This window comes from Moschus berezovskii, chromosome 3 (assembly GCF_049115385.1).
Source record: "Moschus berezovskii isolate FMDL1 chromosome 3, NW_MosBer_1.0, whole genome shotgun sequence".
Lineage (NCBI taxonomy): Eukaryota > Metazoa > Chordata > Mammalia > Artiodactyla > Moschidae > Moschus > Moschus berezovskii.
Window position 1 is genome coordinate 52577505 of NC_142462.1, and position 15886 is coordinate 52593390.

Below are 15886 nucleotides of genomic sequence, written 5' to 3' on the forward strand. Positions count from 1 at the left end.
TCTTATTATAAACCAGTGTTGCCTTTAAGACCATTGTACAACATGAACGTGGAGGGAAATAAAATAAACAAACTGCATATTTTCAATATGATAACAAGATGAAATGGCTGCTCATCAGATTTTTCAAATATCATTTGAAAGGGTCAAAAATGTTATGAGTATGTACAAGAGACAAAAGATAGATTAAAAGATGAGGATTAATCACTTTTACATAAAAGACTCAAGGGTATAATGATGAGCTGCAGTTTATCTTAGAATGTCATTTATCTGCAAAATGCTACCAAGTAGCTGGGTAATAATTCACAGAATTCATAATGACTTAAAAGACTACTGCCTTAATGGAGTTTTTTTTTTCTATTTTACTTATTAAGATTGCCTTAATAATTCATGCATGGCAATACCTTTAATGAGCAACTAAATCTCACGTATCTCATTTAAACTTGGCAAGTCTGCTGACAGTTAATATAGTCTTGTACTCCTGAGCCAGCAATTGTAGAGGAGCCCTGGGCTGTTAGTAACCGAAACCATCCCATTTATGAAAATCCCAGGAAAACTTACGCCCCAGACGAATGGCTGAATTTTACGATCATTTGCTAGAAAGATTTATTCTTTCTTCATTTGTGGAAGGGAAAGAATGATAATGAGCCCAAACTATAACTCCTATTCCATGGACCGCATTGGTTGCTTTGCTTCTTTCTTAAAGGCAGCAACTGATTATCTTTCTACTTAGATGGTGAAAAGAGAGAGAGGCATGTAACACTATCCCACCAGGCAAGGTGAATTCTCCGCTTTTCTTCAACATGAAAGGGAATGTTCAGATAATTTAGACAACTTTTATACCAGCATCTACCACTCAGTTTCATGAGATACTGTCATTTCTTAAAGACACAAGGAAGAAGCATTCACAATTGTTTTTCACATAATAGAATGCTCCAGGTGATAATTCTCAAGGTACTGCTCACAACAAAATTTCAAAAGTAAACAGTAATTTTAGTAGACATTTATGTCCTACATCCATTTAATATGATCCACTCACTGCTATATTTACAGTAGTCTAACTGACAGAAAATAGACTCCATTTAAATCCATTAAGACTTGTTCTTGGCATGATGAACTTGTTCTTGGCATAATAAATTAGAGAAGCTTACTGATCTGGTCACTGTTTTCTTTCATATACCATTTTAAAAATATACTAGAGATAAAAGTCAGTAAAGACCTGGATTTGGGGAAAACACAGAACAATGTCACCATAAAAACTGATTTCTTTTTTACTTATTTACAGCACTTTAATAAATTCATGCATGGCAATATCATCAACACATAACAAAATCTCACATAACAGTTAATCTTGCTGTGCTGAAATTGGACATGAAAATTATATTGCATTTGGGTTCACTACATGCAGGAACATTCATACCTGGTGTAAGGCGGGAGAGGCACAGTGATTCTGGTCCACTTGTTGAAAGTATCTGACACCAGGATGCGCTGCAGGTGATAGTGACTGCATTCAACATTGGTAGGCAAACAGTCCCTTATCAATGGATGCCAGGACAATCCAAGATCTATCGAGTATTCCAACTCAATAGCTGAAACAGAAGGCATTATTCTGGTTAGAAATACATATCTGAAGATCCAGGAACCATGATTACTTATGTTTTCATATGTTTTAATTTATTGTTTTATATACAGTTAAAGCAATCATAGTAACAGTTAAAAATGATATGTTTATTATTGAATCTAACAGTTATAGGACATATGTTATACAAATATATAAATTAGATATCACTTACATTTTACAATAACTATAGTATATTTTGTCTGTTTATTTAAAGGTCTACATACAAATATAGAACACAGCAGCTGTATGTTATAATGGTTCCTTTTTAAATATTTAAAAAAAAATTGAGCATACTTCTCAAAATTTAACCATTCTATAGGGATCCCGACCAACTTGTGCCAAATTTTCTCTTGATTAGGAGAAACTCCTAAGAAATTGAAAAATCTCTTTTATACTCTTACATAGCCTTGCTTTGTAAGGAATATGGAATATATTTTATGGAATATACTGGGAAATCATAGAAGTAAAAGAAGTAGCTGAAAGTCATGAAATTCATGCCCAAATGGGAAATCAGGCTGTGGGTCAATGGAAAGAGATTTCTTTTTTTTCCTTTCTCTTCCTCCAAAACATTCAACCTATATGCTATGTTTTATATTTCTCTCTCTAGACCCTTCTTAAGACATTATAAACTACTTCAGACCACACCTCCCTATTGAAATTGCCTTCTCTAAGACCATGATTCTTAGTCTTGGTTGCACAATGAAATCACCTGGGTACGTTTAGAAAGTACCAATGTCAGAGTCCCATCTGCAGAGATTGGGATTTCACACTTGCGGGGCAAGCCAAGATGTTGGGAGCTTTAAAGTTCCCTGGGGGCACTTTCCTGTGCAGCCAGCGTGGTACCACTCACTGCTCTAAGGCTCCTGGTGGCCTTTTTAGTTAAACACAATGGCCTGTCTCACTATTCATTGTTTCTGTCCTCCCTTCAGCACTGGACATTATTGATGGCTCCCTGATTCTTGAAATGTCCCTTTCTTTTGCAAGACATTATTCTGAATCTCCTGCTTATTTCCCTCTGACTTCTCTGCTAACTAGCCCAGCTACGGGCAACTTTCCAGACTTCATCTCTGGCCTTCTATTCTACACATACCCTCCTTGGGCTTCAGCTATTATTTCTGTGCCCAAATATCCCAATTTTGCATCTCAAAGTTGGTTTTATTCATTCAGCAAATTTGTTCAGCCTGGCATTGTGCTGGATGCTGGCATAGTGTGACGGACAGTACAAAGTTCCTGTTTTCTACATTATAAGCCCTAGACATTAAAGGGTATCTCTACCTCAAACTATTTTCACCAAAATAAATAAAAACTAGTTTTCTCTCATAAATAAACATCTCTTCTTTATTTGAAGTTGGAGGATAATTGCTTTACAATATTGTGTTAGTTTCTGTCACACATGACACACATGAATCAGCAATAGGTAAACATCTCTTCTTAACTACCAAATTCTCTCGGTGACAATGATCCTGCATTAGTTTTCTGGGTTTAAAATTTAGAAATCATTTCAGAAAGTTTACTTCTTTCTTCTTTACCCTTTATGTTCAATATGTCACCTGGTTTTGAGGTCTTCTGCTGCTGCTGCTTTCTGGAGAAGGCAATGGCAACCCACTCCAGTACTCTTGCCTAGAAAATCCCATGGATGGAGGAGCCTGGTAGGCTGCAGTCCGTGGGGTCGCTAAGGGTCGAACATGACTGAAAGACTTCACTTTCACACATTGGAGAAGGAAATGGCAACCCACTCCAGTGTTCTTGCCTGGAGAATCCCAGGGACGGGGGAGCCTGGTGGGCTTCCGTCTATGGGGTCACACAGAGTCGGACACGACTGAAGTGACTTAGCAGCAGCCTGCTTTCCTTTTGGTCTTCAGTGTCTCATACTAGTTTTATCTCTTCTATTTGTGTTCATGGCAAGTAGTGCAAGTTTTCATCACCTCCTACAGAGATAGCCACCGACACTGCTTTGCAGGATTCTTCTTAACCCACCTCCATTGGTTCCTGGGCTAATCTCCTTGAAATCCACCATACTACTACTCCCCTGCACTCATGCCCTCTTATTCATGACTTTGTCAAGCACAAATTCCTATGCTTGCCTTTTAATGCCCTTCTTAATTTGTTGCCAACAAAGATTAGCCACTTTCCTCTTTTATTTTTTTTTCAGTTCAATCTTTCTCAAGAAGTTGCCCTACTCTATAGCAGAAAACACACGTGACCGGGCTCACACGGGCAGAGCGTCTCAGTCCTGATTCTGCTGCAGTCTGGCTGGCCATGCCATAATTTCCCTCTTTGGTTTCTCATGATTGTTTCTATGGACAGTGGGTGGGTGTCTAGGACCCAAAAGTCCCTTTGTATTTTCAAAATGAAAATTAGATGAAAATATTGTCTATTCAGGCTGGTCTGCTCATAGTATTCCCATGGACCAGGAGAACTCCCACATTATGCTATCAGACCAGCTTGGGGTATCTTCTTCTTCCTCACTCACCCTTCAAATTCACTCCAACTATCAATGCTCACTTGAGACTTAGCTTCTTTGTGAAACTTCCCAAACTTCTGGGATTGGCCATCCATTGGTTATCTCTCCCTTGGCTGAACTCTCATTACAGTTTTGCATTAGTACCGCTCCATCAAGCACTTGATTTAGTCATTTATTGGACTTTGACTTTCTGAAGCATCCCCTCAACTAGACTGCACTTCGTGAAGACAGGCTATATACCTTCTACTTTCTCAAGTTCCACCTCTACTGACTAGTTTATGCTGATTGATTGAGTCCAAGGTAGAAAGAGCACTTCTGAGCTTTTCCCTAAGATCTGTCCATTAAGTTCAGCCTAATGGAAATATGAAAAATCTGGATTTTGCAGGACCTTGGAAGTAACAAATTTCTCCAGATTTTAGCCCCCAAGAATCTAAAATAGAACAAGGCCCTTGTGAACATTCTAGTTTAGATCTCTTGGAAGAACAGTGATACAGGGTGGTGAAAGACTAGAAAGTCCCCAGAATCTTGATGGATCTTCAAATTCCAGTAAAGTGTCCGATTATGCAATGATGGCAGCATTTATTGCTCCTAAGATAGGTCCGTGTGTGTGTATGTGTGTGTGTAAGGTATGTGTGTAGGTGCACAACCTAGAAGATGAAAACTAGTCACAGTCAGGGTGGTTTAGACTATACTATGATCCACAATGGCAGAAAGTATTAGGCAAAATAGTAACAAAATTTCATGACTCCTGGGAGAATGGAATTAACTGGACTTATCTAAAGCCCTATGAATTAAAACACATGTAAAACCCTGTGTGTGTAAATCCTATTGCTGACTCTGACACTCCTTATGTGATAAGACTCTTTTATTCTGTAAATATGATACCTAAAAAATCTGGATTTAGGAAGGAGAGGTTGGGCTGTATGGAGAGAAAATGTAGAAAGAGTTAGTCGCTCAATCCTGTACAACTCCTAGTGACTCCAAGGACTATGGTAGCCCTCCAGGCTCCTCTGCCCATGAAATTCTCCAGGCAAGAATACTGGAGTGGGTTGCCGTTCCCTTCTCCAGGAGATCTTCCTGACCCAGGGATCGAACCCGGGTCTCCTGAACTGCAGGTAGATTGTTTACTGTTGGAGCCACCAGGAGGAGACAGTAACAAGGAAACTTACATTACCATATGTAAAATAGACAGCCAATGGGAATCTGCTATATGACTCAGAGAACTCAAACTGGTGCTCTATAACAACCTAGAGAGGTGGGATGTGGAGGGAGGTGTCAGGGAGGTTCAAGAGGGAGGGACATATGTATACTGATTCATGTTGATGCTTGGCAGAAACCAACGCAATTCTGTAAAACATTTATCCTTCAATTAAAAAATAAATCAAAAAAATCTGGAGTTACAAAATGATACAAATCTTTGGGTATCACATATATAAAAGAAGTCTTCATGAACATATACTTAAAATAAGTTTACATTCTGAGGCTTTAAAAAATAAGCCTATAAAACTCAAATTACCCACAACATTATTAAGAATGCAGTTGTGGTTTGACTGAAAGTGCACTTGTGTTTTACTTCCAGACTTCTCGGAGGTATAGTTCAGTCCTTTGACTGTGGCAGCCATGAATGCCCATTTATACATGTTTGTTCCTCCACCTGGAAAGGTAACACTCACCATAACAAGAATCTGTGACCGAGCAGGAGGCAGCAAAGTCTATCTGTAGAAAGGAATCTTCATTCACAGCAATGTCCGTGGTGACCACATAACGGGTGCTGGCCTTTTCAATGAAGACAAGGGCATCACCTGTAGAGCCGCACACAGGCATCTTGGTGCCTCCAGGGTGAAGCAGCCACTTCCTACTATCCAGAGTTGTGAAATCATCCTCCAAAACTGTATTGCCAGAAATATTTCCTCCAATGAGGATCTGAAATATATTTTTTAAAGAACAACTTTTCAATTTGGTTTTGAGACATGAAAAAGTTCAGTCCTTTTTTTGTTTTGTTTTTATCTGTCAGATTGCTCAGAACTGGCATTATTCAGCAAGCATAATGTTAGGGGGCCTTTCAGAATGCTCCTGTTTATGTGGTCTGCTTGCCCATCTGGCAAGAAGCTACAGAAACAAATTGAAAGACTGACAAAACCATTCACAGCCTTCATGGGCCAAATTGTGCCTTTGGAAACTACATGCACCCAAGCTGGGAACGCAAAATTTGGTCATATGTGATTTTTTCCAAGTAAAATTTCTATTTAAGGACAGTTGTACCCTAAGGCATTTCAGTTCCAATTCTTTGCAGGGATTCTACTGTTTGTCAACGGGTTATTTGAGTTCTATTGGATATGCATTTTATTGTGTATGAAGATCCTTTAGGATGTTAGGGAGATTTATTTATTTTTTTCCTTCAAAGGTTAGGAAAGAGGATTTGGGAACTACTGTATGTGGCACAAATGCTAATTTGCACATTTTTCTTTTCAGAGAATTATAGCCTTGAATCACGCTTAATAAAGTTCCTCTAAACCATATGGCAGAATCCTCTATGAGCAGGACCTGGGCCTTCTGTTGTGTCATTCATTTTTATAGGCTCAGGCATTTGAGGAACTAGAGAATGAAAGGAAGCTAAATGCCATATCTAATCTAGCAGCATGCCCCTGGGTAAGTCACCCAACTTGTGGGTCCTGGACCTCCTCTACTGAGCGAGGGGTTGGCCTAACTGCTATCTAAAGCCACATTCAGCGTAAATGACAAAATTATAATAGTTAATCTTGAAGGGACCGACCTGATCGATAACCCAGGGACTGTAGAAGTGCCCATTTTCAGATGGTTGCCACCAGCGGAGGCGAGTAGAAGCAGAACGGGCTTTCAGAGGTATCTCCAGGGCGATGTATCTGCCCACATTGCTGGAGTTGCTGAAAAGGAATTCTTGAAGAAGACTCCACGAGAGGCCACCATTGAGAGAATACTGTAGAAGCACAGGTTGGCTCCTGGGATCTGGAACACCTTTACCACATCCCAGTCTCATGAAGAACTGCACAAATCTGATACAAGTAAAATTTGCTGTAGACAAGTGCACAGGGTAATAGGGGAACTCACAGTTTTAATGAATACGATGATTGAATGAACATTCAAAGTAACTGTTCCAAAGGTTGACTTCCCTTTTAAATGTGAAAGGGAGTTAGTAAAATGTGAAGTCTGAAAAAGGCTACTCTGTACCCATATGGATATTTGGTATCCCTCCACCCTCCCATCCACCAACAAGGGAATGTTGAAGGAATTGAGCATTTATCGTGCCCTCTGGCTATTCTTATAAGAAGATGGGAGCAGTTCAAAGGTTGTCCAAGTTTGGGAGTGTGTATTGCTATCTATCTAAGATAAATCTGTATCCTTGTCTTTAGTATCTGAAACTGAAACAATGCAATTAATGTAGTTTATGTCATTTATCTACAAAATCATCCATTCTCATCTTTTACCAGTAGCTTTTCAGATCTCGTATTATTGGTTTTGTGAGACACTTTTAAATTCACCAGTTTTAGCACCTCTTTGTGTAAGGCCAGACATTTTTTGGAAGAGGTGTGTTAAAGCTTGAGCCTCTTTCTGTGTTTTGGTGCCAGGAGCAGGGAAGCATGAGTGTGGGGTGGTGTGGATGGTGGACAGTGCCAGCCTCTGACTCTTGCTGCATCTGGGATGGATGATACTGGCCATCAAAAGATGTGGCGGTCAGCCAGTGGCAGCCTTCTCCACTGGCAGGGAGGTGGACAGAGTGGCAGCTGGGCTGCCAATGAAAACCAGCTCACATGTTATCTTTGGCAGGAGAGCTGTTGGTTCCTGGTCTGGCTGCTGTGCTAGCTGGTAATGCAAAATACATTTCCTATGTAACCCAATACACATACCCAATTATGAATGCATGTCAAACATATGAAATATATTGGGGTATAAAATAAACATTATCAGTTCCATATATAAAATCATGCATTCTTCATGGGTTCCTCCCCTCCCCCATATCCACTATCAGGACATTCATTTACTTTATAACTCTGAGAAAACTGGGATTTTACATGGAGCATTTTGAGGTCAATATATGCAAATCCTACACAGCATGCTACTGAGATGAGATAAATAGTGGCGTTTTTAACACTGGATTAATGAAAAAAATACATGGTTACTGTCTTGTAAAGTTTTTATCTATAAAAACAATAATTGTTTACAGAGAAACACTTTCAGTATATTATCTACTTGTATTGGGAAAATGTTTATATTAATTTAGTTATAGATAAACCATGTAAGAATTATTTAGAAAAGCCTAATAATTTCTAAATTAGAGAATTCAGTTGCCAGTGATAATTCTTAGATAAAGAACAGCAAATTAAACCATATGCATTAAAATAGGATGGAGATAAATAAAATCTTGTTTTCTGTAACTGTAAAATTATTCTTATAGATAAAATTATATTTTATATGAAGCATGATCAAACTATAATTCAATAAATGAAACAACTTAAGAGAAAGAGGAGGATATGTTAAAATATATTTTAAGATACTCTGAAATATTTCAAAAGGTAGAACATGATTTCTTTATTCACTTGCAAAAATAGGTCAGGGTTCCATTTTATACATTTTAAACTGTATTTTTTCTTTTCCTGGCTAAGTTTTTGGCTCATCAAATGATCATGGGATACACATCTTGACAAGACATAATCCTCGGAGCCAGTTTAAAATGTTTGCTTCTGAGTGACTGTGCTTAATTTAGAAAATGAGTGACTCGAATGTATGAGAAAATCATTGGAAAGAAATGCTTATAAACAACAAGCCTACACTTTAGATGTTCTTAAATTATTAATGGATATAAAATTAATGGTGAATAATCTGTGAGCACATTGAATTTCAATTAAGTTTTCTCCTGAGCATGGTAAATAATTTCTACATAGACCAGGTGCTAATGAAAAGTATTCTGTAGAAGGTGGATAAAGAAGATTATGTTCTTAAAGTTAAAGCAAGGTAAACATTGTCATTTCCTGGTCACCACCTAGTAGAAGACCAGGTATTAGCCTCTTTCTATTTAGCTCCATTTCATTTCTGATCCAGTTATTGCATGATCTCTGTAAGTTTTAGAATGAAAATTGTGTAAACTGTGTCTTAATGGAGTCTTTGACAAGCCAGAAGCATAGCATTTCCAATGGGAGGCCATGTCCTTGAGATCTCTGCTTCTTTTTGCCTTGATTACATTCTGCTACTTTACATTACAAGGTAGCTCTTCAACAGCATTTAAAAATGATTACCTAGCATGTGATAAATCCAGATCTCGTGTCATCAACATGCGTAAGCCATCTTCATTGAAAAAGAGGTTGTTTCCACTGGAAAGGATTCCACACTTCCGAGATGGCTTTCCACCACTCATTAATAAGAATCTATCAGATTCTAGCTGACCTGAAAAGAATGGAAAATGTGGTTTACCTATGACCCCAAATATAGCCATATATTTTTAAAAAGAATATGCCAAATGCTTTGTGTAGTTTTAAAATATGAAGTCACAAATATTGAAGTCACAGATTTGGGGGATAAGAGGTCTTTTCAACATTTTAGCTTGTTTGAATTGTTTAACATTGGCTGTATAATTTAAGGGTCCACATGATAAAGGAAGGGGACCTTTCCTTAGTATCTTTGGTCCAGCCAAACTTCTCCCTCCATTATACTCTGCAAAAACAGACATTGGCTGGTCAGAGTATGTCAGTCCAGAATTAAAGAAGGGTTTCCACTGACTTCTTTACTGTGTCCTTGCTACTGAGAGGACATTATCAGGCCAGTGTTATACAGTATTTTAAAAGCTACAGTTTTAATGTGAGAAATTTCAGTGTAATTTAATATTTCCTATTAAATAATGTCTTTTGAAACCAACTCACCAATCTCTTCAGTTATTCACCTTTTTCAATTGTGGTAAAAGGCATAATACATTAATTTTGCCATTTAACCATTTAAAAATGAATGATTCAATGGCATTTAGTACATTCATAATGCTGTGCAACCATCACTGCTAGCTAGCTCCAGAATTTTCATTACCCATAAAGGAAATCTTGTACCCAGTAAGCAGATGATCTCCATTTTCCCCTCACCCACCCCCCTGGCAACCATTAATCTTCTTTCTGTCTCTACAGATTTGCCTGTTTTGTGTGCTTCATAAAAATATGACATGTGTTTGACTTCTTCTACTTAGCAAAATGCTTTCAAGATTCATCTATACTGCAGTATGTATCAGTATTTCATTCCTTTTTATAACTAAATATTATTTCATTGTATTGATGTACCTAAACCTAACTTTGATGGAGAAGGCAATGGCAAGCCACTCCAGTACTCTTGCCTAGAAAATCCCATGGGCAGAGGAGCCTGGTAGGCTGCAGTCCATGGGGTCACTACTAGTTGGACACGACTGAGCGACTTCACTTTCACTTTTCATTTTCATGCATTGGAAAAGGAAATGGCAACCCACTCCAGTGTTCTTGCCTGGAGAATCCCAGGGATGGCGGAGCCTGGTGGGCTGCCGTCTATGGGGTCGCACAGAGTCGGACACGACTGAAGCGACAGCAGCAGCAGTAGCAGCAGCAACTTTGAAGTATACTTTGAAGCCATAGATACATTGCAAAACATTCGCAGAAACTTGGGAAAAAGAAAAAAAATCAATCCCATTTTTCTAACCTAGATAGGGACTTCCCTGATGGTTCAGTGGTAAAGAATCTGTCTACAATGTAGAAGATGTGGGTTTGATCCCTGGGGTGGGCAGATCCCCTGGGGAAGGAAATGGCAACCCACTCCAGTATTCTTGCTTGGGGAATCCCACGGACAGAGGAGCCTGGCGGGCTCCAGTCCATAGGGTTGCAAAGAGCTGGACATGACTTAGTGACTAAACCACCACCACCATTCTAACACAGAGAGCTATCGCATTTAAGACTTTCTCTCATGAGAACGTTTTCCCAATTTTATCGGAGTGCATATCCAATGCATATACAATTGTGAATAATTTCAATCATTATAGTACACATTTTTCTACGTTGTCATCCAAGATTAACTCTCTATATAGACATTTTCCAAAATTATCATTGATTAGAAATTACATATGATAGAAAATGGGACGAAAATAGCCTCACTTTTTCTTAATTTTGGTCTTGTTCACTCTTACTGATTTTGTTTCAAAAATGGAATTCTATGAAGTTCAGAACTAAACAAAGGCACGGGTGGTTCCAAATGTAATGAAAAATAATGAAATATTAGGGTAAAACTTAGTAGCTCAGCTGGTAAAGAATCTGCCTGCAAGGCAGGAGACCCTGGTTTGATTCCCGAGTCGGGAAGATCCACTGGAGAAGAGATAGGATACCCACTCCAGTATTCTGGCCTGGAGAATTCCATGGACTGTATAGTCCATGGGGTTGCAAGGAGTTGGACAGGACTGAGTGACTTTCACTAACGATTACTTTTATATTACAAATTGTGTGTGTATGTGTGTTAATTGCTCAGTCATGTCCAACTCTTTGTGACCCCATAGACTGTAGCCCTCTAGGCTCCTCTGCCTATGGGATTCTCCAGGCAAGAATACTGGAGTGGGTTGCCATTTCCTTCTCCAGGGGATCTTCTGGACCCAGGGATCAAACCCGAGTGTTCTGCATTACAGGCAGATTCTTTACTGTCTGAACTACCAGGAAAGCCTGAAAGGCAGACTGTACCACGTGAGAAGACAATATGGTCAAGGATGAAATCCTGAGGAGCACATTTAAAACCAAGGCTTTAAATAAGTTAAAAACAGACAAAAAAAGCAAGGCTTCCCTGGTGGCTCAGATGGTACAGAATCTGCCTGCAATGCGGGAGACCCAGGTTCAATCCCTGAGCTGGAAGATCCCTTGGAGAAGGGAACGGCTACCCACTCCAGTATTCTTGCCTGGAGCATCCCATGAACAGAGAAGACTGGTGGGCTACAGTCCATAGGGTCACAAAGAATCAGACATGACTGAAGTGACAGCACACACAAACTGTGCTTAATGTGTAAATTCTTTCACAAAGCTATATAGGTTTCATAAGAAAAGATTACCTTCAAAATCGTCCTTGAGAAAATCAGGATTTTTGGTGCTTATTTTACAGGTTGGACCTGAATAACCAGGATCACATATACACTTGGTTCCATTGATACAACTCCCGTGTCCGTTACACATCTCTTCACATTGTGGACCAATATAGACATTATCAATGGCCCACGTCACTGGCTGTGAGCCAGCAGAATAAAAACCTTGGTACCATCTGAAACGCACAGATCTGGAAAAGAGGTACAAGTCTTTCAAAAGCTAATCAACAGAACAATATCTTCAAAGTAAGCACATCTGATCAGTGAGCAGTGGGCAGTTACCACCTCTGCACCACACTCAAGTAGAAAACAAGGTTCAATATTTCAAGACCACAAATGACATTCCTCAATTTCTAGGATGTTGCCAAAAAACTTCCTGCTTTCTACAAGCCTTTCCCAATAGTGTCACTGTCAAAACTCCACCTGAGTTCCTATCTTTTTCTTTTTTTTTTTTCTTCTTTTTTTTTAAATTTATTTTTTATTGGAGGCTAATTATTTTACAATACTATATTGGTTGATTTTGCCACACATTGACACGAATCCACCCCGGGTGCACATGAGCTCCCCCTCCCGAACCCCCCTCCCCCCTCCCTCCTCCCCCTATTCTCCCTCTGGGTCATCCCCGCACACCAGCCCCGAGCATCCTGTAACATGCATCGATCCTGAATTGGTGATTCGTTTCATATATGACAACATACACGTTTCAATGCCATTCTCCCAAATCATCCCACCCTCACCCTCTCCCACAGAGTCCCAAAGACTGTTCTATACATCTGTGTCTCTTTTGCTGTCTATCTTTTTCAACACTGAATTTCTTGGTGAGGCATTCTCCATTAAACATTATCTATGGGGCTTCCCAGATCAAATGGTAAAGAATCTTCTTAGAATGCCAGAGACCTGGGTTCGATCCCTGGGTCAGGACAATTCCGTGGAGAAGGGCATGGCAACCCACTCCATTTCTTGCCTGGAGGATCCTATGGACAGAGGAGCCTGGTGAGCTACAGTCCATGGGGTCACAAAGAGTCGGAAATGTCTGAGTGACTAACACACACACAAGCTCTGTATAGGCCTTCCTGGTGGCTTAGATGGTAAAGAATTGGCCTACAATGCAGGAGACCTGGGTTTGATCCCAGGTCAGGAAGATCCCCTGGAGAAGGGAGTGGCAACCCACTCCAGAATTCTTGTCTGGAGAATTCCATGGACAGAGGACCCTGGCAGGCTACTGTCCATGGGCTGGCAAAGGGTTGGACACAACTGAAGCAACGTAGCATGCATGCTTTGTTAACTAGTGTTTTTTAAATGAACTTAAAATTCTCATAATATAAAAGTAATAATTACTTAAAGTGTACAATTTGGTGGTGTTTAGTACATCCACATTTTTAGCTTGCCATCACCTCCATCAAGTTCCAAGACATTTTCTTCACACTAAAGGAAATCCTGCACTTATTAGCAGTCACTTTTGATTCTCCTCTACACCCAGCCCCTGAAAACCACTAAGCTATTTCCTGTCTCAGTGGATTTACCTATTCTAGACATTACATATAAATGGAATCATATACTATATGACCTTTACTGTCTGGCTTTAATCCCCTATCATAGGTGTTCAGGGTTCATCCATGCTGTAGTAAGTATCAGAAATATTTTCTTTTTATGACTGAATAATATTACATTGTATGGCTAAATCAACTTATTTATTCATTGATCAACTGACAGACATTAGTTTGTTTCCACTTTTTGGCTACTGTGAATAGTGCTTTTATGAATATTTGTGTACAAATATTTGCTTGAATACCTGTTTTCAATTTTTTGGATAGGATGGTAGTAAATTTGCTGGGTAATATGGTAAAAAACTAGCTCTTTCTCTTTCTTCCATGATTTTGATGGAAGTTCCATTATTATAGCTATCACAGCTGTGAGTATTTAAAAGCACACCTATTTCTCTTTTTGGCTATGAGCTCCTAAGACCAATGCCCATACTTTTTCTTTTTTGCAATCTCTTTTGTGCCTGGTACTGTGTTTCACACATAGCAGATGCTCAGTTAGTGTTTCTTTCTTTCTTTTTTTTTTTTGAAATCACAATTTTTTTTTTAATTGGGAGCCGATTTAACATATGAATACTGCATACTGAGTGACACTGATGCCAAGACAGCAGGTTAATCTCCACATGGTTAGTTACTTGAGCTGTCCCACGTCATCAATAGTGCCCCTTCATTTGGGTTGGCCAGGTTCCTTTACTAGTTCATGTGGGTGGACATTCAAGAATGACTTGGATCTACTCCATTATGCTTCCTCTGATCCTGTCTTCCAATTCCAAGTGAATTTTCTGTGTTTTTGTCCTTGGTTCTGCCTTGGACTATGTTTCTTGAAAGTCACTTTTTGTGGAAAGCCCTAAGAGCCATACTAGGGTATTTTGGATTTTGTCCTATTGGCAACAGAGAGCCTCAAAAGATTATTTTAAAGAGACAAATGACAAAGTCAAGTTTATTTTTAGTTAAATGTCTCTTATTTCTTAATTTCTCTTTAAATGAAAAGTAATTTTGCTTTTTACTTGTAAGATGATTGTCCTATCATATTGCTGAAGGTAAGTTAACTCTTTAGAAATAATCTATATATTTAGGTAGCAGGCCAGAAATATTAATAATTGAGTATATTTTATTATGTCTAAAACTCAGTTCAAAGAAGATAGTCTTTTTTCAGAGGAGCTAGATATAGAGATGGTCACACAAGTCACTCTCATCTCTTTGAGAATTTTCCACAGTTTATTGTGATCCACACAGTAGAAGGCTTTGACATAGTCAATAAAGCAGAAATAGATGTTTTTCTGGAACTCTCTTGCTTTCTTGATGATCCAGCGATGTTGGTAATTTGATCTGTGGTTCCTCTGCCTTTTCTAAAACCAGCTTGACTTACTTCACTCTATATAATAGGCTTCAGTTTCATCCACCTCATAAGAACTGATTCAAATGTATTCTTTTTAATTGCTGAGTAATACTCCATTGTGTATATGTACTACAGCTTTCTTATCCATTCGTCTGCAGATGGACATCTAGGTTGCTTCCATGTCCTGGCTATTATAAACTGTGCTGCAATAAACATTGGAGTACATGTGTCTCTTTCAATTCTGGTTTCCTCGGTGTGTATGCCCAGGAGTGCAATTGCTGGCCAGTCCAGGTTCGATGCATGATACAGGATGCTCAGGACTGGTGTACTGGGATGAATCAGAGGGATGGGATGGGGAGGGAGGTGGGAGGAAGGTGCAAGATGGGGAACACACGTACACCCGGGGCAGATTCATGTCAATGTATGGCAAAACCAATACAATAATGTAAAGTAATTAGCCTCCAATTAAAATAAATAATTAAAAAAAATAAAATGGAGATAATAGTACCTGTAAAAATATAAAATAAAACCAGCTTGAACATCTGGAAGTTCACGGTTCACATATTGCTGAAGCCTGGCTTGGAGAATTTTGAGTATTACTTTACTAGCGTGTGAGATGAGTGCAATTGTGCGGTAGTTTGAGCATTCTTTGGCATTGCCTTTCTTTGGGATTGGAATGAAAACTGACTTTTCCAGTCCTGTGGCCACTGCTGAGTCTTCCAAATTTTCTGGCATATTGAGTGCAGCACTTTTACAGCATCATCTTTTAGGATTTGAAATAGCTCAACTGGAATTCTATCACTTCCACTAGCTTTGTTCGTAGTGATGC

General features: G+C 39.1%; 1 protein-coding gene across 1 annotated transcript in view; it reads right to left on the bottom strand.

The window, feature by feature from the left end:
* Positions 1-15886, bottom strand: part of RELN (reelin) — a 593433-nt gene that overhangs the window by 74109 nt on the left and 503438 nt on the right. Inside the window, exons 42-46 of the mRNA XM_055420724.2 lie at positions 12148-12368; positions 9353-9500; positions 6856-7114; positions 5756-6005; positions 1418-1586 (exon numbers count right to left, since the gene is read on the bottom strand). Of these exons, the coding sequence (XP_055276699.2) occupies positions 1418-1586; positions 5756-6005; positions 6856-7114; positions 9353-9500; positions 12148-12368 (1047 nt within the window). The remainder of the gene's footprint in view (positions 1-1417; positions 1587-5755; positions 6006-6855; positions 7115-9352; positions 9501-12147; positions 12369-15886) is intronic.